The following is a 22,968-nucleotide window of genomic DNA, read 5'->3' as shown; positions in this document are numbered from 1 at the left end:
CTGCTTATTTTTTAGTTTCTTCTAATGATAAATGTAACCACTATGTTGTACGGTTTTGTGCATCACAATTTGTTTTTAATCTGCATTGCTACCTGTAATTGAAGGAATAACACATACCTGGCCATGGAACAGCTGAGACAGCTGAGCAGCCAATTTTCCAATTACTTTTCAGTCCCTAAATTTGGGGGGACCACATATAAAAATGGGTGATGAAAGTCTACACTTAAAGCACATCTTGATTGTTTCCTTTCAAATGCATTTTGGTGGCATACAGATCCAAAATGATGACAATTGTGTCACTGTCCAAATATTAATGAACCTAACCATATATAGCAAAGTGATATCACTGAGTTAGGCTTCTCTTGTGAGAATAGGCAAAATACGTAGTTCTATAATAGGTAGTATCCTTGGGCTGTAATAGGGGGTGGACCAAGAGGGTCACTGCATGTAGGGGCCTATCGGCAGCTTTGCTAGAATGCTGTTCATGAATATCCATGTCAAAGGTGACTACCCATGCTCCCTGGGGAACTGTTTAAATATCATTGCACATTAATACAGGAAACACCTACATATGAAAATATAGGTTTCACTTTGTTGTGAATTGTTCTAGTACAATTACATTATTGTCTTACATTGTCCTACTGTAGTAGGCTACCAAAAGCTGCTGTATTTTATTATTATTATTTTTTTTAAATAGGCCCACAGTTTTAAGTGTATGGGGTGCCACATGCAAATCAATGCATTTTTAAACATTTTAATTTAAATGTATTTTGTGTGTATACAGATTTAGGAAATCTTTGTAATTACACTTTTATAAATATATAATATATAAACTTTACAAATATACAATATTACAAATATTTTGAAACTGCCATTTGAACACTGTGTGTTACCTTTACTTGGGCTATAAAGTACAATATATCCTACACACTATTATATATTATGGTAATGCTTCATAATAATTTGATTAATAGTAGTACGAATACACATAGCTAAACACATAATGTTTAATCACATTTTCTGAGGATTGGTTGACTGTGTCAGTGTTATAAACAAGATAATGTTGTCTTTTGAGCATTTAGTGGAACTTTATAAAGATGATGGCTTGGGAGTCTGTACATTGCTTGCACTTTTGGAACAGCTTCATGCACAGGTTGGAACTAATATGGCTGTATGCCAAGTCTACAGTTCTCAAGTTCCATGTTTTCAAGTTCACCTTCATCAAAAGACCCTGTTGAACCTTTTAAGGAAGAAACGCTACTGATTGCTGATTGTTGAGATTCTTAACTAAACTGTAATTTCCATTCCAATTACACGTCCAATCTAGTTACTTGAAAAAACAAACAAAAAACAACGGGAAAATTATAAATATTTCTGTAGTTTCTTCATAAAATGTGAAAGTCACAATATTCACAAATATCACAAATATCTCACTGATGCCACATTGTTCAAATACAAGAGAAATGATACCATTACACTGGATTATGTTCCTAAAAATTAAAGTATACATCATTTTCAGTGATAGTGAGCCTTTAAGCTGAATGTGGGATTGTGATATACAGAGAAGCATGTGCATGCTCTATTTTGTTTCTGATTGAAATGCATGAGGCAACTCTGGGGAAAAATATTGGTACCAAATATAAAGTATTAATGATACAAATCTCCTGTTCACTCTTGAGGGAAGTTATTTATAAATGATAAATGCCACAATGCTAAGTAGAAGAGCAATCATCTTAAATAACACTGACCTATTTGAATGAAATGCCATTTCTATTTTAGAATTACATTTTTCTTTATTAAAGTGTTAACATGTTTAATTAAAAATACATGAAAACCTTGAACTACTGGCATTATAATTAATGTATTATAAATAAAAAGTATTCTGTAGGAGGAATAAATCTGTGATTTTATAACACTTGTTACTGTATGACTCCGAAGACGTATAGTTTGAAGTATCCAACATGGGAATTCATAATAAACTACTGACACTGAACTGGTTACACTTAATAGTTAGTGTCAGTACTTCCAGTGTAATTATACATTAGGTTACCTACAGTTGTAGTTGAAAGTATTCGCTCTTCATCTGAAACAGTTATTTGGTCATTCCTGGTGATGGGTCAAATGGCCTCCTTTCATTTGTAAACTTGCGTATGTACTATATTTTCATTATGTTAACAAGAAATGAAGGTCTCAGTGACAATAAGCCCTTCTTCAATTCATGTTCAAAATGAAAAAAACATATCAATGAATGTGCAGTGTGTCATGAATTGTATGCATTAATTCAGAGTGCAGTCAATCAGAAGTGTTATAGTAAAGATAGATAATATTATTTCGTGGATCATTTAGTTTGATAAATATCATTGATATTAGTCATTAGCTATATGTTGTAAAATGTACCAAATGGTAAATACTATATATTTTTTTAATCTTTTTTTTTAATGTAGTAGACAGTAGGAGGAGGAAGAAGAGGAGTATAAATGCATTATACATAAGTGATACAACTGCAGTAATTTCAAAATCACACCCAATTTTTAAAAAAGGCAGGTCCTAAAAGCTTTGAAGCAAAATGTCTTATATGTCTTGGTCTGAGGAAATGTTCAAATGTTCTTGGTGGTAATTAATAAATAATAATAATAATAATAATAATAATAATAATAATAATAATAATAATAATAATGTTGCTTCTTGATACCCAATTACTTAAGGTAGGTCAAACATAAAATCCAATCCACCACCTATATATTAACAGTTTTTCTTTCTTCATTCTGGGGGTATATTCTATCAGATTCTTACACAAATGTGCCCTAATTAGCTTGCTCCCTTACGGAACTAGCTATTGCGTCTCTCTCTCTCTCTCTCTCTCTCTCTCTCTCTCTCTCTCTCTCTCTCTGGCTCACTCACTCTCTGATTCACTGCGCTGTCACACAATCAATGCTAACGCTCCAGCAGAAGCCAAGTACCTCGCCCTCACTGCCTTCTCCCTCGGACTGCAGCGAAACACACAAACAGCCTCTTTAGCATCCACGCTCCAACTGCCTGGGCTCTGTCTTTCTTTCTTTCTTTAGTCCTTATATGGTAAGCGAATAATACGCTAAAACATCAATAGCAACAACAAACTACCACATCAAAAGAAATGAAAACACGCATTCTTAAAGCAGCTCATTCAAATCGGAAATGAGACCCTTTTCAATGGCACGCCAAAAAGAAAACAGAAAATAATCTGGATTACAAAACAGAAGTTCTTGCAACGTACACATTTGTTCCAGTCCAGAAGAGTATGAGTGTTCACAGTCGTGTCGCCGCCTCTGGGAAGTAGCTAGCCTCTCACGCAGACAACTGAGTGCCTTTTCATGGGAGGGAGAAGGAGGGAGGAAAAAAATGTTTTAAATGCGACTGGCACTTCGCTGGCAGGACAGACGGAGTGGTCTAGCTACACAAAGGAGGACCTTAGAAGAGTTGCAGTTTGACTAACCGTTGCCCCTTGGCAGAGGATGCTGCACAGAGAGTGTGACTGCGCTTACAGCTGGAGGTGAGAAGAAACGGCTTCGATGATGTTTGCCAGAAGGGGCTGTTCCTCTGCGAGGGGGAGCCGTGGAAACAGCTGAGAGATTTGCATCTATCGCTAAAGGGACCGGGGACAGCTAATATCCCTCCAGCGTTATCGGCATCCAGAAGATCAGATCTCGATCACAATGAATACAATCCCCTTGTTGCTGGGTAGAAGCAGATTTTGAAGTAAGACATATATATATGTATATATATATATATATGTATATATATATATATATATATATATATATATATATATATATATATATAATGTGTGTGTGTGTGTGTGTGTGTGTTTTATTTTCCCACAAAGAGAAGTCAAGTCTTTTTTATATTGGATTTAACTTCAAACTTTTTTCCCCCCTATCGTGTGTTTACCTCTTAATTTTTTATTCAAGAATTAAAACTGTCTAAATGGGTTACTATCATATGCTAAAATCATGAAACCAGTCAAAGGAAGGCAACGTCTCTTTACTGACTGTTTGAACTAAAACAAACAAAATATATAATAAGTGCATTAACACCAATCCCTAAACAGTATCGTTTCATTTCATGGTTTTTTTTTTCATTTCTATCTTCTTAATGGATTACAACTGGCTTTGGCTGTTTGAGATTGACATCTTTGGGGAAAATATCCACTGCCAATCATAATGACAAATTATAAAGAAAAAACAAAAGTAAGTACCCAACCCATATACACATATATACAATTTATTTGTATTTATGTCACATTGCTTCCAAAGTAATGCAACCATAAAAACGTATTAAGCATTTTCCAAAGACTGAAATCTTAAGCATAACATCCATGATAATAAAGAATACAGCTAAATCAAGAAAATAATTGAAAACATAACTCTGAACACCAGGAATTCTGAATAGTATTATTGAATCAGAGAATCAATGTTACTGTACAAACTTGGCTAGAGACAAAAATCCCATGGGGCAAGCTCCAGTTTTACCGACTGAAAGTTATTTTTTGCCTGTTTGCCAGTGTTTTGCATGCCAGGAGACTGAGAAGGTGGATTCTGCCCAGCCTGTAGGAAGTGCTGGTCAAACATGAGCACAGCAGCCAGAAAGGCTAAGTTCTGACCGGTGTCTGAATTGCTGTATCCAGTGAACTGAGCCTCTCATTCCTACTTCCCCCTTCCCCCCTGGTGAGTGGATCTGTCTCTCAGAATGGTACCACCTCCGCCAGCTAATAAGCCACATGTGTGCCTGTCCACAATTCTCATCATGAGCAGCATGGCACTGATGGATGCTTATCTGGTGGAGCAGAACCAAGGGCCGCGGAAGATTGGCATCTGCATTATGGTGATGGTGGGGGACATCTGTTTCTTGATCATACTGCGCTATGTGGCAGTGTGGGTGGGGGCAGAGGTCAGGACTGCCAAGAGAGGCTATGCTATGATATTGTGGTTCCTTTACATTTTTGTCCTGGAGATTAAGGTGTACTTCATCTACCAGAACTACAAAGCAGACAGGAAGAGCCTGGACACCATTGCGAGGAAAGCCCTAACACTGCTTCTGTCAATTTGCATGCCAGCCCTCTACATCCTCCTGGTGGCCATCGACCACATGGAATATGTGCGCCCCTTCAAGAAGAAGGAGGAAATACGGAACCGTCTCTTTTGGGTAGTGGTAGACCTCCTGGATATTTTGGATATACAAGCCAATTTGTGGGAGCCTCAAAAAAAGGGACTGCCTCTTTGGGCAGAAGGGCTGATGTTCTTTTACTGCTATATTTTGCTGCTGATCCTGCCCTGTGTCTCCTTAAGCGAAATTAGCATGCAAGGGATTAACATAGTACCCCACAAAATGATGCTCTACCCTATACTGAGCCTGGTCACTATAAACATCATCACCATCTTTATCAGAGGGAGCAACATGGTCTTTTATCGGGACGTGAGGGTTTCAGGGATTTTAATGGGAAAAAATGTCTTGGCCATCATCCTAAAGACCTGTAGCTTTGTGCAGTACAGGAAACAGTTGCAAAGTGCCCCACCTGGTTTTGGAATTGAACTCCAGAAGAATTCCATTCCTCACAGCCAGTCTCTACCAACACCTCCACAAGTGGTGATACAAAATCAGACCGCTTTGCCAGAGGTCACTGGGTGTGAACACACATGACATAGGGTGAACCCAGGAAAACAAGAATTTTAGCAAATTCAAGGGTGATTGTAGGAATTCAGTACAGGGCCAAATTTTTCTTGGAAACAGCAGATACAATTGAATGCCTTTCCATGCAAGATAAATAAAACATGTATTAAAAAAAATACTGTTAAAAAAATACATACAGGTATATACATATTTTTTTAAATACTGAAGTAAAGTATGACAGGCCCATACTCGTTTCACAGGTGCATTTGAAAGACCTGGCTGTGTAGGCAATTTTCCTGATTTCATTGGAGGTTACTCCAATTAAACATATCGAATCACATCAATAATATCAGCAGTTACTAACCTAGTAAGAAGGGAGCACTGACTCCATTCTACAGTTGATGCGTTTAGTTGAAACAGTGTGTATATATATATATATATGTTTTTTTTTGTTTGTTGTTTGTGTATATATTTATATACACATATATTTGTATACATACATATATACAGATATATACATACATATATAGACAGATGTTCTTCATAACAATACAGTAGTCAAATATGATACACATTAGACTGTTTTTTTATTTAAAATCCAGTCGATAAGCAGATAAGGATCCTTCAGGGTTTGTTTCTAGTTCGATGTATTTAATTGCTCACATCAGGTCTTGCTAGCCATTCCTGCTTGATGAAATATGCTTCATACAGTTTGAAAAATCACTAATGTAAGTACTATGCAAGAGAGGATCAGACATAAAATTTGTATATCACAATTTATATTTGACAAATTCATAATCACAAACTGTACTACAAATCCTTTTTATTTTTTTGAGAAATTCTGCTAGGTTAATAATTAAGTATTTATTTATTTATTTATTTATTTATTTATTTCAGATGATAATAATAATAATAATAATAATAATAATAATAATAATTATTATTATTATTATTATTATTATTATTATTATTATTATTATTATTATTTCTTGGAAGACACGCTTATCCAGTGCGACTTACAACATAAGTGCAATACAAAGTATTGCTTACTATTTGACTAGTTTATTATTCATTAATTTAAGAAGTAAGATAAATATATGGATATATATTAATATACATATATAATAAGTATGTTTTGCTTGTAAACGCATCCATTGTAGAATGGCATATGTGTGCCTGGTTAACTACTAGACGATATTTTATATGTTGTCAATATCCTTAAAATTGGCTTCAGTGGAGGGGTTTGATGAACGGATTGAGGTTATTTTACTGTCAATTGGTCACATGGCCTTAATTATGCCATTGAAGAAACGACATAAAAATAAATAATAATAAAAATAATGGTGTTATTGTAAAAATGTTTTTCCTTGATATTTTATATTTTGCGTGAATAATTGTCAGAATTGAAAATGCTTAAAAACTTAACCGAGTAAAAAGAACAAAAAAAAAACATTTTATAACTGTAATGTTTTATATGTAATTATTTGATAAAGTATTGTGTATCAATGGGATGTCTGTCTTTTATTGTGTTCCTTTGTGTAGTGACTCACTGGAAGGATTCATAAGGGCTACATCGCTGATCAAAGAGCTTCAGAATAAGATTATTATTATTATTATTATTATTATTATTATTATTATTATTATTACTAATGTTGTAAAGTAAAATAACATTTCTAACAGGCAAAATACAACAAACAAATATTATTCACTTTTTCTTTCACCTAGTTCATAATGCATTACTGACATCTATTTTTTCCGTAGTGCCATAATTATTTGAGATGTGTCAACATTAACAGTATAATACTGTATCGTTCTAATATTGTTTGGTAAATGTGTCCATAGTGATTTCGTAATAAAAATGATAGCTGTATACCATCTTGTGTTTTAATATTTGTTCGTTTTTCTCATTGTGGTAAGTAGTGTACAGATGTCATTAATGGCATTAGTGGCTAACTATATTTGCAATTTTTGCAGGAATTTGGACATATTCCCAATTAGAACTAGGCTGTTAGTAACACTGTTAGTAAAAATTACAAATTTACAAAGTACCTTTATATACTATGTGTGCATACATTTGTTGTTAGCCACTTCGATGTCTTTTATGTACAGGTGTACCACAGGTCATAATAGGTAAATATGCACCCATTAAAAACAACACACGGTGGTATACAAGAATACAGAATATTAGAATGATACGATACACATATGTACTCTTTTATTTACATCTGCTATAATATAACATGAATTAATAATTTATTTATTTTAAATATGTATTTATTTTTTTGTATTGCCTCTTCCTGTCACTGGATTTGCAATCAGCAAAACTGCTATTGTGGAAGCATAGCATGGTTTGAGTCTATTAATTATTTTCAAAAGAAAGAAACCAAACCAAATGGTATTTTATTATTATTATTGAAAACATTCAATGCAAATATAGATGAGATAGTAGTCCTTGTTATCTTACTTCAGATGCCACAACATATTTTCTGAAAACAATCTTTCCCTAGTTAATTCAGCCATTTCATTCCAACAGATGTAAAGAACATTTTGCTTGACACAGCCTTCGTATTATTCAAAATTGTTTCAAAAAGCATTCTGTCACAATCTTCATGTTGGAAAGACATTTATTTTGAAGATAATATAATCAGAATTAGATCTAAACCCATAGTGTTTGTCAGAAAAAAAAAGTATAAGAAATAAATAAACTCAGAATCCCCTGGCAAGTGTGCATTCAAAATAATTTGAATAATTTTCCCATTACCGTGGCTGCAATAATTTAGTCCAATATGCTGAAATAATGTGAAAAATATTGAAATTCTCAGAATCTGAAAAAATGCAGACTGAAATAGTGTTTTATTTGAAACTTTGATGATCAAAGAGTTGCTTGTATTTAGATTTAATTTGCAGTGAACATATTTATGCATTTATACATTAATGGTCTGCTGTGCCCCTTGGAGTAATTAGCACATTTTACATTTGTTATTTTAAGTATATTACTTGTGTGAAGGATATGTGGAGACCTATCCAAGTTCAGAAATCAATGTTAAGTAATCTCTTCATTTTTTCCAGAGCTGTATATATAAATACAGTACTGTGCAAAAGTATTAGGCAGGTGTGAAAAAATGCTGTAAAGTAAGAATGCTTTCAAAAATAGACATGTTAATAGATTATATTTATCAATTAATAAATTGCAATGTGAGCGAACAGAAGAAAAATCTACATCAAATACATATTTGGTGTGACCACCCTTTGCCTTCAAAACAGCATCAATTTTTCTAGGTAAACTTGCACAGTTTTTGAAGGAACTCGGCAGGCAGGTTGGCCCAAACATCTTGGAGAACTAACCACAGTTCTTCTGTGGATTTAGACAGCCTCAGTTGCTTCTCTCTCTTCATGTAAGCCCAGACAGACTCGATGATGTTGAGATCAGGGCTCTGTGGGGGCCATACCATCGCTTCCAGGACTCTTTGTTCTTCTTTACGCTGAAGATAGCTGTTAATGACTTTCACTATATGTTTGGGGTCGCTGTCATGCTGCAGAATAAATTTGGGGCTACAAAATTATATAGTGTGGCTATATATATATATATATATATATATATATATATATTTGTACAATAAACCCATTCAGAAAAATGTGAGAAAACCTCATTCAGTTTGACAATTTAGGATTTAACATTATGATTCATCATTATTCTGTGGCTCAGCAACTGTGATTTTATCATCAAAGCACAAACAACATTGAATGATAAAGAAAGACATGTACTGGTGTGCATAATGGTGATTATTGTCTAAAGTTCATTGTGTCAAATTAGTTTCCACAGTTCAACTTCAGACTTTTCCGTGCTCCTGCATTATTCCACAAAAAATCAATTAAACCATGTGGCAATATAATTCTCTTGTAACATTCACTTTAAAAATCTCTCTTTCAATCTTATCTTAAAATCCAAAGGCGGATACCTAAGGCAATACAGAGACCCTTGATGAATGTATACTTCACCTTGCAAAGCAGTCCCCTGTCTGCATGTTTTTACTGTAATGTCAACAGTAGGGGATCCGTACTCAATACACAGCGCTTATAATTGCATTAAGAATGTCACAGACCATCTGTCTAGGAAATAATGTACGATTTATCAAACCTGAGAGTAGATCAATTGTGAAATCGTTAATATAGTATTAACAGGAAACAAGAAAAAAGGTTACACCCAAACTCAAAATGTTATTTTGACTTTTTACTGTATTCTTCTTGAAAAAATTGTGTGATATATAGATTATAGGTTAATGATTATGCTGAAGGAATTTCCCCCTGCATGGCTGTTACAAAACCCTAATTTTAAAACATAATTTAAAAATAATTTTATACAAATGTATGTGCCAGGTCTGTAGTTACTGCTGCTATAAGTGTACAATAGAGTGACTGCTTTTACAGTCTGGCTTCCTTGGGCTGTATCTGTTTTGATACTTCTCCAAAGTGAACTGAATTTCCCCAAGAACAGATGTGCTTGTTTTTGTATTAATAATTTTTTAATCAAAATTAATAATAATAATAATAATAATAATAATAATAATAATAATAATAATAATAATACAATAAAATATGTAGACATTACACATTTTCTGCATTTGATGTCTTGTAGAAGCATTATTTTGAGCAATGTGTAGCTATAAACAACCTACAGGCCATACTGGTTACTCCTGTAATTTTGTCAACGTCTGCTTTTGTGAAAATATAGGATTGTGAAATTGGGGGTGGGTGAGCAGTGGGAATTTAAAGAGCATAACAGCTTACAAATTTAATCTGGAGCTATTGCTTGGCAGAGCAAGGGGGTACATATTTCCCAAAGCACTCAATTAAGACTGCCATGTATCACTAATCCAGTGGTCTCTCTTTAAATAGATAATATACACTCACCTAAAGGATTATTAGGAACACCATACTAATACTGTGTTTGACCCCCTTTCGCCTTCAGAACTGCCTTCTACGTGGCATTGATTCAACAAGGTGCTGAAAGCATTCTTTAGAAATGTTGGCCCATATTGATAGGATAGCATCTTGCAGTTGATGGAGATTTGTGGGATGCACATCCAGGGCACGAAGCTCCCGTTCCACCACATCCCAAAGATGCTCTATTGGGTTGAGATCTGGTGACTGTGGGGGCCAGTTTAGTACAGTGAACTCATTGTCATGTTCAAGAAACCAATATGAAATGATTCGACCTTTGTGACATGGTGCATTATCCTGCTGGAAGTAGCCATCAGAGGATGGGTACATGGTGGTCATAAAGGGATGGACATGGTCAGAAACAATGCTCAGGTAGGCCGTGGCATTTAAACGATGCCCAATTGGCACTAAGGGGCCTAAAGTGTGCCAAGAAAACATCCCCCACACCATTACACCACCACCACCAGCCTGCACAGTGGTAACAAGGCATGATGGATCCATGTTCTCATTCTGTTTACGCCAAATTCTGACTCTACCATCTGAATGTCTCAACAGAAATCGAGACTCATCAGACCAGGCAACATTTTTCCAGTCTTCAACTGTCCAATTTTGGTGAGCTTGTGCAAATTGTAGCCTCTTTTTCCTATTTGTAGTGGAGATGAGTGGTACCCGGTGGGGTCTTCTGCTGTGTTAGCCCATCCGCCTCAAGGTTGTACGTGTTGTGGCTTCACAAATGCTTTGCTGCATACCTCGGTTGTAACGAGTGGTTATTTCAGTCAAAGTTGCTCTTCTATCAGCTTGAATCAGTCGGCCTATTCTCCTCTGACCTCTAGCATCAACAAGGCATTTTCTCCCACAGGACTGCCGCATACTGGATGTTTTTCCCTTTTCACACCATTCTTTGTAAACCCTAGAAATGGTTGTGTGTGAAAATCCCAGTAACTGAGCAGATTGTGAAATACTCAGACCGGCCCGTCTGGCACCAACAACCATGCCACGCTCAAAATTGCTTAAATCACCTTTCTTTCCCATTCAGACATTCAGTTTGGAGTTCAGGAGATTGTCTTGACCAGGACCACACCCCTAAATGCATTGAAGCAAATGCCATGTGATTGGTTGATTAGATAATTGCATTAATGAGAAATTGAACAGGTGTTCCTAATAATCCTTTAGGTGAGTGTATATATATATATATATATATATATATATATACACACACACACTAGAAGTGCCGGCTAATTCTAACCGATAGCTCTTTAAACGCTGTGATATAATAATGAAAGGCAAACAATCATATAAAACTAGAACAAATTAAGTATTTAAATGGAAATATGAACATACAACATAAAAATTATTGGTATAAATAACATCAAAACGGTTTGTTTCTAAACACTGCACAGTCAAACACAAATAAATGAAACAAGTGTTTATGTGCAGGGTAATCACTGTGTCCACTCAATCTGAGTACAGTTGTAAGAAGACACTTGTAATGCTATACAATGCTTGTGTTTTTCAAGTACATTAACCATAGACAGGCGAGGAAGATCACAACTAGAGACTATTTTGTAAAGGTCAGGCAGGATTTATTTATAATGTATTTAAATGACTGATTTAACTGATTTTGGATAGGTAAACATGTTTATAACTTATTTATGTTTGCATTTATGCATAAAACATTGTAGACAAAGGAAAGGTTTTCTGTTTCATTTGAAAGCAATGCTTTTCTTACAAGTGAGTAGTTTATGGTATCATTATAATTTGTTTGCTGATTATAATTATTTAGTGTTTTTTTAAATATACATTTTTATTTATTTTTACCATTCCCCATCGTTGTTATATTGTAATACCAGTGCCTAGTATTTATTAAAGTATTACTGTGTGGGACAATTTCTATAAGTGCCAGATTAATCAATTCATCAAGTAATGCCCATTGATTTACCAATCAAATATTTTAATCGACTGACAGCCCTAATGTATGTATGTATGTATGTATGTATGTGCCCACTCTAGCAGACTTTGTAGGTCATCCTTCTACCATAAAGACTTGGAAACATTTATTTATATTAAACAGTTGTTTTGGCAAATTCAGTTATTTAGAGACCATTTGGAACAAACACATCCTTCGGGTACCAGACCTGAACAAGTGACTTCCTTAATTGATCTTTGACCCATGAAACAAACTGGAATTGGTGCTCTCCAGAACCAGGTTTGGAGACCATTGCACTATGCTGTCAGACTTTTTTCCTGGAGGGCTGAAGTCTCTCCTAGCTTGTGTTCTACCTAGAGCACTCAATTACCTACTTATTTATTTTCTCAATACTCATTTGAGATATATATATATATATATATATATATATATATATTTTTTTTTTTTTTTTTTTTTTTCTACAGGTGTTACCTTTAAATATGGTGTTGAATCAAGATACAGTAGGCACAGAAAATGTTGAAGCCTGAAGAGGAGTATTAAATTAGCCCAATTACTCAGCTGTGAACTGGGTTAGAACAAAATTCATAGGACATTTGGGCTCCTCAGGAACTCAGTTTGACCCCCTGGTCTAACACAATCTTAGGTATTTTAATACATATATATATATATATATATATATATATATATATATATATATATATATATATATATATATGATTACATAAGTATTCACCCCCAAGGTCTTTTTCACATTTTGTAGTGTTACAATCTTACAAAAGTTAATGAAACATAAAAAAATGAAATTTGTTAGTTGCGTAAGTATTCACCCTCCTGAATCAATACTTGCTAGAACCATCTTTGGCAGCAATTACAGCTGTGAGTCTTTTAGGGCAAGTCTCTACCAATAATTATAACCCATTCTGCCTGGCAAAATTGCTCAATTTCTCTCACGTTGGATGGACACTGTTGATTAACAGGATCAGAGAACCTTTTGCCAGATCTTTGCTGTGTCTTTACAAATGAGAGGAGGCCATTCAACCCATAATGCCCAGAATGCTCATTTGGGGTCAATTGCAACGAACTGAAAGCTGCATACTAACTGGAGATGACCCTGTGGTTAGTACTCAGCTCTGTACTAAACTAGTCTGCTAGTTAAATACCCATTGCAACTAACTCTGCGACTGAAGTTAGTCCCTAGCTGCACTAAAAACGGTCTCTATTGCAATGAACTCTGAAATCACTGCTGCTGCCCTGTAGAGGAGACTAAGTACAGGACTAACTGAGACCTAACCAAGCTATGGAGTAATTATGGATAGTACCGTAGTAAGTGGAGCAAAATGTTAAAAAATCACAATATATTGACAACTTTTGAAACTGTATTCATAACCACATATCTGTTTTTTTTACATGTAAAATAAAAGTTGCAAAGTTGTTTTAAATACTAACTTAGAATATAGGCTATTGAAAGCTCTACAGGAATTATTACCCAGCTGGCATTGTAATTCAATATTATATGTGCTGTTGTCACGGCTACCATCTAGCACTTCCACTTTCCTCCACTAGATGTCACCATCACCCTTCCTTATCAGTCACTTCTCCCAGCTCCCTTCAATCATTCTATTAACATTCCTGGAAGCCTTGTGCAATCACTGTCTGCTCCCATTTGCCCTGCACCTCTCATCTTGTTTCTCTGCTTCACATATAAACCCTTCACTCACTCCCAGTCACTGCGAAGTTTTGTCAGTTTTACCACTACATCTCCGAGCGTTACTCCCCGTGTCTTATTATTGCCTCGTTCCCTGAATTCCTTGCCTGACCTACCGACTATGACTTTGGACTTTCCTCATTGCTGTTTGCCTGATTGCCCTACCCTTGCCTGTGACCACGACCACATCTTCGCCTTGCCCTTGATTGCCCTGTCCTGCCGGTATCTGACCCACCCCTGTCTGACTACCTCTACTGTGCCCCGCGGTATGTTACAGCTGTATCCCGACTTATGTTAGTACAGTATACCAATATAGTATATTAGTACACCGTGCCTGGGCAGGGCAGTGGTTATCTTTCAAGTCAGAAGCACTGCCCAAGGGGGATGGGTTTCTGCACACTTCCATAGGAACCCGATCGGAAAATGTCAGTCTATCAAAGCTGCCATTGGCCCCTGTGCACGTCACTCAGAACAGGTCCCTTCCCACTTCCTGTTCTATAAAACATTATACTATATATACTATATTATCACTAATAGTGTTGTTCACCACTGTTTCACTACAGCTCTGTCTCTGTTTTGTGTCTTATTAGTTATATTTATAGCTAATTTCAATCATGTCCGTCTGCACTGGAGCTCTGGCTGCGCTTTCGGTTTCAGTTTCGGTTTACAAATAGAGCATTTTAAAATAATAATCGTGTTAATATAATGCCATATATTAGCCGATTGCTTGCTGTGTTGGATTTTTGTCTACAGGGCTTTTTCCTCCACAGCAGGAGCACTGGCAGTGGTAGTAAAATCCGAGGCCCAGCCACCCAGCCTAAGCCTTGGTCTGTTATAAATGAACTTGCCCGCGAGGGGTGCTCCTCTGCCAGCTTGCACCCACACCACAGCCCGTGGCTGCTGCCCAGACCCCGGACCCAGCATCACCCGGTGTCTCCTGAAACCCCAGCACACACGGTGTGGTAAGGCCTATGGGCCTACACGGCACTTATATCCGGCACCTGGTGTTTGGAATATACAGTGTTCTGTCTGGTAACAACAAGGTTGCATCTGGTTGGTGTTGCAGTGCCCCGTGTCCATAAATGTTGCTGAGTAGAGACGCACTTAAAGCAGCGCAAACACTGACCGGTGCCCCAGCTGCACGTTTCCCTGGTCACGCGCATGTACGCTTGGCGATGAGCTCCTCTCGCCCCTGCCATTGTGCAGCTTGAGGCTGACGCACCTTGCTTGCCTGGAGGGGTGAGGTCCTCTGCCCGTCTGTCTGGGCACTGACAGTGGGTGCGAATTGACCACGACTTCTGGGTCTGCTACGGTGTGCCCGGAGCCCCAGCCACCCACCGGTCGCTGCTGCAATTGCCTCCAGCGAGTTGCGATAGGGGTTCAGTGGCTCTGGACCTCCGCCTCTCTCCGAGCTCCTTCGTCTACTCCTCCAGATACGTGGCTTTGGAGACAGCCAGGCCTCCCACGCCCGCTTCTCTGCAATGACAGCTGCTCCACCTGCTGCAGCCACGCCCCCCCACCTGATGTGCCCATGGTGCGCACGTGTAAGGCCGCGAGCTGCCATGCAAGCACATGAGCGACAGGGAAGAGCAGTGGAGCGACGCCCACAGGCTCCCTCCCCCACTTCTGAGTCATTGCTAGCCCCCTCCCTGCCGCGCCGTCGGCGACGGAGGTCCGGCTCCACTGACAGAGAGAGAGATGAGGCCATCCTTGCCCTGAATAGCAAGATGGACCACATCTGCGCCCTCCTGTCTGACAGACGCCTCCAAATAAGGTTGGGGAGTAGTCTGCAACGGACATGGTGTCTGAACCAGGTGGACGGAGCCTGTGTCATTTCCTGCCAGTCTTACGGGACAGACATATGCTGGTTCGGATGGACAACACAGCGGTGGTTGCTTACATCAACAGGCAAGGGGGTTTCCAGTCGCACAGACTGTAATGTCTAGCACTCCGTCTGCTTCTGTGGGCGCAGCTACTGCTCCGCTCCATCAGAGCAGTTCACCTCCACAGCCTATCCAACACAGCAGTGGACCTCCTCTCTTGGGGAGGCCCCACGGTTTCAGAATGATGCCTCCACATGCTTGTGATATAACAACTATGGAGCCGGTTCGGCAGAGCGGAAGTGGATCTCTTTGCCTCGGCAGAATCCACCCACTGCCCACTATGGTCCTCCATCAAAGACAGCAGTCACGCTGTCTCCTTTACGCGTTCCCACTGTTCCCCCTTCTCCCGGTGGTCCTGGAGAAGGTCAGGAGAGAACGAGTGACAGTTCTGCTGATAGCCCCATGGTTGCCTTGCAGATTCTGTTTTGCAGACCTGATCGCCCTCCTCAACGGAGAGCCTTGGCAACTCCCAATGAGAACGGACTTGTTGTCCCAGGTGCAGGGCACTCTTTGGCACCCCAATCTGGGCCTCCTCCAGAGCTCCCTCTACGAGGTTGCAGTATTCCTACCGCTGGTAGACGTTTAGCACCTGGTGCCAAGACAGTGCTCAAGACCCAATTAAATGTCCCATTGGGGTCATATTATAATTTTTACAAGAGCTGTTGGACCAGGATATATCCCCGTCCACACTCAACGTGCATCTGGCAGCCATCTCATCTCATGTCATGTCCAGATTGATTGCAAGCCCCCTGGGTTTTCTGGCTGCGCAGTTTCTGAAGGGAGCTTGACGGCTATGGGCTCCTCGCACCCCTTCACTGCCCGCATGGCGCCTTGATGTAGTGCTGGATGCACTTTCCCAAGCCCCATTTGAGCCACTGAACTCAGCTGAGCTGAAACTGGTGTCACTTAAGACTGCGTTTTTGCTGGCAATCACCTCTGCAAAACACGTGAGCGAGTTACACGACTTGTCCCATCGTGTGTCCGTTTTGCGGGAGATGGCTCCTGGGTCACGCTACGGTCTAACCCTGCGTTCCACACGAAAGTCCTGGCTCCATTCCATGTCAACAGGCCTATTGAGTTGATAGCTTTTCATCCTCCTCCTCTGGCTTGGACCCCGCTATATATATGTAACCTATATATATAACGTGTAAATAGCAGGACTGTAGCTCCATTCTAGCTTGTGTATACTGGAGCTCACCACCACTGTTCCCAGCTGATGGCACTGGAATTGTTCTCGCTGCCTCGCTGTGTACATAGTTCCTTGGTCAGCAGGTCTGTGGCCCGCTCTGGCTGTGTGCCATAGAGCAAGAGTCCGTTGTTGCTGTCCTCAGCGGTAAGCACTTGAGCAGGCTCTCATGTTCTGCTGTGTACATAGTTTATTTGTCAGCACTATAGATTAATGTTGCCCTGCATTAGTTGGTTCTGGCGCCCTGTGGTATATATAGTTCATTTGTACGACATTGTAGAGCTGGTGTGGCCTCGCTCCTAGCTGGGCTAGTGAAGCAAGCGGCCAATGCTCCCATGTTATGCGAAGAGTGCATGAACGGTTTTCCTGCACACCTCAATGTTTATGGTTTGATTGTCATAGTAGAGCCTGCTGTTGTCCTGCATTAGCTGTGCTAATAGGTGACAACTCCTCCAGTGTTACTTGTTGGTGCATGATCTGCTTCCTGCACCCTGACCCACGCCTCTGTGGCTCCTGTCTGGAGTTGTGTTGCTGAGGTCTCCTAGCAGTACACCTTGGGGCAGACTCTCTTATCAGCTCGCTGCCTCCTTCCTTGCAATGGTTTTGTTAACGATGGGTTGCGAATGCAGCCCCATTTATCTGAAAAAGGAAGCTCTGCCCAAAGGTTGCAAGTTCGTGCGGGAGTCCTAGCTCCTGGTAAAAGAGGATGAACCTGCGCTGACGTCACGTTTTATAGAACAGGAAGTGGGAAGGGACCTGTTCTTACTGACGTGCACAGGGGCCAATGGCAAATTTGATAGAATGACATTTTTGATTGGGTTACTAAGGAAGTGTGCAGAAACCCCTCCCCCTTGGGCAGTGCTTCCTTTTTCAGATAATTGGGGTTGCATTCTCAACCTATCGTGTGGGGGGGTCCCGGGTCCGAAACCTCCGCCTGCAATGTTCAGACTAAAGTTGTATTAAATGTTTAGTATAAATTAAAGTGTTGGGTCGGGTCTCTTTTGGGACAATAAAATAAATGGGAAATGCAATTTAGCCTTAGATGTATTTGTGTGCCATAAATACATTTTCGTACACAATTGTCTTGAGTTTTTATTTAAATAGCCTATATATTTTTTCAAACAAGCAAATTCTAATGACAAAACTATTATTGACTATGGTACTAAAATAAATGTAGCATTATATTGGAGAAATGGCTTTCTCATTTTAACATGATTAACATTGTCAATGCGCATCAGCTTGTGTATGCACTGCAGACAACCACTCAGATTTGCCAGTAATGGCAGATCCGGCATCTTCATTGAATTCACTTCCCGTTTGGGAGCATAACATACTTAATCCTTAGAACCGTACTAAAGCTGGGGATCAACTAGTCTCCCACTTTGCTCTGCCTCTTTTTTCGTTGCAGTGGGCATTACCTTTAGTACGTAGCTCCGTACTAACTCTGCAAGTTAGTTGCAATTGACCCTTCGTGTCCATCAGGGCTTAATTTGTGCCGGATCCTGCCGGATCTTGGATTTGAGTGTTTGTGTTCCGGTACGTATTTACGCCGATCCTGTTGCAAACCCTCCCACGCTCTCACGTTTGTTTTACCGTCATCATCCCCCCCCCCCCCCCCAGCTCTCACTTTTTTTTTTACTGTCGCCGCCCCCCAAGCTCTCACGTTTAGTGTTACTAAATTGCACATGTCAATGAGATTGGACATTCACAAAAATTTGAAGAGATGGGCACAACATTATTTTATTTTCCTTTAATTTCCAATGCAGTCATTAATATTTTTTCATGACTTAGTAAGACATCTTAGAACTGTTCCAGGGAATTATATTGAAGCCTATGAATAGAGACTCATATCTGTAACTTTCAAATGTAGTTAAAGGTTTTCACACCCTTCATTCTGGAACATATTGAATTATTAATTTAGTTTAATAAATATGATGCATTACTTATTTCATCTTATCAGAGATTGTTGAGCACTTATTCTGCCTAAGAAATTATGAGGAGCTGTGTAAACTTTTCAATGCCACTCTATAAAAATCAATTTAGTGGCAGTCCAAAGTTTGCAAATGAACTACCAAATAATATTGTTTCAAATGAAGGGTGACAACTACAACTGTCAATGGAAAAATATTCAGGGCTGCAGTGGTTAGCGCTGCTGCCTCACAGCTCCTGGGTTTGATTACTGCCATGGTTGTCTGCCTGTGTGGAGTTTGTATGTTTTCCTTATGTCTGTGTGGGTTTTCCCTGGTGTTCCAGTATCCTCCCACAGTCTTACAATATGCTAGGTTTATTAGCTATTCTAAATTGCCCTGTAGTAGTGTGAGTGTAAAGTATGTGTGTGCTGTCCTCTGATGGACTGATGTTCTGTCCAGGGTGTAACCTGACTTGCTTACAGGGATAGGCTCTGGCTCACTTTACATTTGTGAAACAGTTATTGAAAATGGGTCTTCCAAGACATGTGGATAGCACAATTCTTAGCACATATTCTGGACATTTCTTGTTTTCATTAATCTTCTATTTCCTTCCTTGTCTTGATCTATTGGGAGTTGAAGATATGCAACTTTATGGACTTATGTGAAGTGCCCTAAGGTTGAAAACTTTTCATACATTTTAATAATCTCACTAGGAATCATCTTTAATATTTGATCAAACCAAGACTACATGCAGTTCCAACTCTGACGTCAAAATATATTATGTGCAATAAAAATAAAGTGCAGATAAGCCTTATAATATCCTGCAGTACTGGAAGTACTGTACTGTATTTCATATTCTTCAAAAAAGATGTACTTAATACCTATGGGAACCTATAGTTCTTAAACATAAGAACATGTAAATAAATAAATACATTAAAAAATAAACCTGTTTTTGTTAATAATGCAAAACATTTACTTGAGGAAAAGAAAAGCAGATTGGATTTAAGAGTTATTACTAAGCAGTGTTTATCTGTCATATAAAGGACCCCCTTCCTGGACCTGATTAATCATCAGTCCCTGCAGATGGTCTTTCCATAGAATGCAATGAAAAATGATGATACATATTAACAGATTATTAAAGTTTCCACAACCTATTTGTTACGTCAGCTCTCCACACTTCCCCGGTTCGCCTACAGAGGTCATCATCACCTGAATTTTAACCCTGTCTCTCATTCCCCAGCACAATGATCAATCACTCAATTAACATTCCTAAGCACCATGTACACATGCACCATCAACCCTCTACTCCCATTGGACCAGCACTATGCATCCCTGTCCCCCGGCTTTTCTCTGATCTGTATTTAAACCCCCTGTCAGGTGACTTGCATTTCTAAGTGTTCCTCCTGATTACTGAGTGCATCTGTTCCTGACCTGTTTATGACCTGTGTTTTGACTCCTGGGTTGCCTTCTGACTGTATGCCTGATTGATCGACTCACCTACTGCCTGTGACCCCCACTACTGCTTTTCGCCTTGCCTCTATTGCCTTGTTTGCTGGCTCTTTGACGTGGACCTGCTTCTTCCTGCACTTGAGTCCTCCACTTCTCTGTCTGTATGCACAGTCATTTGTGAATAATTTTTCTCATCTTTGTCAGAACCAAAATGCAACTTCTCATAATGTTGCCAGAACTAAATGTGTTAGCTGGGCAACTAGACTCAGTTTCAAACCTGAAAGGTAATCCAAAGCTCAGCCTTTAACAGGACTGTATGGGTCTGTATGTATGAATTTGGGTATTTATTTCATAAACGTCTCTGAAATAACTGGAAAAGTCGTTGAGATAAAGCAAATAGAACTTTAATCAAGCCGGCTTGGAAGCACCACGTCAGGGAATTCCTTCAGTGAGAACTTAATGTTTACAAACATGAGTGAAGCTTTATAGAAAAATGACGTAGAATCTTGTGGCCGTTCATCCAATCAAAGGCTTCAAAAGATGCAAGCTCTGGAAAGTTTGTAGGCTGCCCTTCCCAAGGGGAGAGGTCATCATGGAGGCAGATGTCTGGTCCTGTTACAGCAGACAAACGGTAAAATCTTGTGGATTTCTTAACAACGAGGTAACATCTTTAGCTTTGAGAGGAGAAACAGGAAATCTACACACAGACAAACCCATGGGTGAATACATTCGGAAAAACCCATTTCTCTTATCATCCAAAAACAGAAGTCAAAGTGGAAAGGAGAATAACTTCAATAGGATGCATCTTTAACAACCATTTTGTTGGTTTTTCTAGGCTAGATAAAGCTAATTTGCTCAGTCTGTATACAAGCCATTTCTAATGCTAACATCAATATAAAACATTATATAATTATCACAAAACACTTTCTTCAACTTTCCTATACAGAGTCTTCAAATGCATATCATTTTAGCAGGTGATTATGTGACATTATTTTTTATTTCTTGGCAGATGCCCTTATCCAGGGTGACTTACAACATAAGTGCAAAAACAAAGTGCAAATATACAGTTCAATAAAGGCATCAATCATTACAAATTCAATTTACATAGAACATAGCAAATCAAAATAATACATTTTACAACTTCTAATTTACAATTTACACAGGCAAGTACAATAAGTGAGGTCCTACATCCTTGACGGTAAAAGTGCTGTCAAGATGTAGGGTCACAGTCAGGGGCTACGAGAAAGGCAGCAAGGAGGAAACAAATTAAAAACACAAGAAGCATAATAACAATCTGTGAAGTGCTATCTGATTGGGGTTAAAGGACTAATATTATAAGTACTGTCTGAAAAGATGTGTCTTCCACCATTTGGGGGCCAGGGATGAGAAGAAGCGGCTCGGAGGAAGCGGAGGAAGGAGAGTGGAGAGGAGGTAGAGTTAGTCTTCTGGCACTGGAAGAGCGCAGTGGTCTGGAGGGAATGTATGGAGAGACAAGTGTCTGAAGGTAACTTGGTGCAGTGTGGTTGAGACAGTGGTAGGTAAGGGTCAATGTCTTGAACTGAATGTGTGCCGGTATCGGGAGCCAGTGGAGGGAGCGGAGCAGTGGAGTAGCGTGTGCGAATCGGGGCAGAGAGAATACCAGACGAGCCGCAGACTTCTGGATGAGCTGGATCGGGCGGGTAGTAGTTGCAGGCAGGCTGACCAGGAGGGACTTGCAGTAGTCCAGGCGGGAGAGGACCAGTGACTGGACGAGCAGCTGAGTCGAGTAGTTGGTGAGGAAGGGATGGATTCGGTGTATGTTGCTCAGTAAGAATCTGCAGGTGCGTGTCAGCGTGGTGATGTGCTGGGTGTAGGAGAGCGCAGGATCTAGGGTGACTCCTAGATATTTAGCGGAAGAAGAAGGAGAGAGTGTGGTGGATTCCAAGGGGATCAAGATGGGGGAGGTCGGCAGAAGGTGAGGAAGAGTGGGGGCAAAAGCAGGAGATCATTTCTGGGGTTTGTTGGCTATTATCGCTGCTCCCCTTCATGGGTTGTTTGTAGGGACAGTGCTTGCATCCTTGCAGATGCTGACTTTACGCAGCCTTTCTGCGTATATACTGATACTAGTCTGGACGGGTTGGGTGCAGTCCTTTCGCAGATACAGGAAAGAAAATAAAGAGTTATTGCGTATAACAGCCGCAATTTTAATGGTAGGTGTATTTTAACAGTGAGAGACAGAATAACAACAAAAAAATCCAGAAAAACACATTTCAAAAAAGTTATAAATTGATTTGCATGTTAATGAGGGAAATAAGTATTTGACCCCTTCGACTTAGTACTTG

At 39.2% G+C, this 22,968-nt stretch overlaps 1 protein-coding gene across 1 annotated transcript; it reads left to right on the top strand.

Moving 5' to 3' along the window:
- Positions 1-3,849: 3,849 nt before the first annotated feature.
- Positions 3,850-6,509, top strand: LOC136718882 (transmembrane protein 121). Its single transcript, XM_066696667.1, has one exon. The coding sequence runs from the start codon at positions 4,726-4,728 to the stop codon at positions 5,674-5,676; it is 951 nt and encodes a 316-aa protein (XP_066552764.1). The 5' UTR covers positions 3,850-4,725; the 3' UTR covers positions 5,677-6,509.
- The last annotated feature ends 16,459 nt before the right edge of the window (positions 6,510-22,968 follow it).

This window comes from Amia ocellicauda, chromosome 23 (genome assembly GCF_036373705.1).
Source record: "Amia ocellicauda isolate fAmiCal2 chromosome 23, fAmiCal2.hap1, whole genome shotgun sequence".
Lineage (NCBI taxonomy): Eukaryota > Metazoa > Chordata > Actinopteri > Amiiformes > Amiidae > Amia > Amia ocellicauda.
Note: the sequence above shows the minus strand (reverse complement) of the source record. Positions and strands in the feature narration are given on the sequence as shown.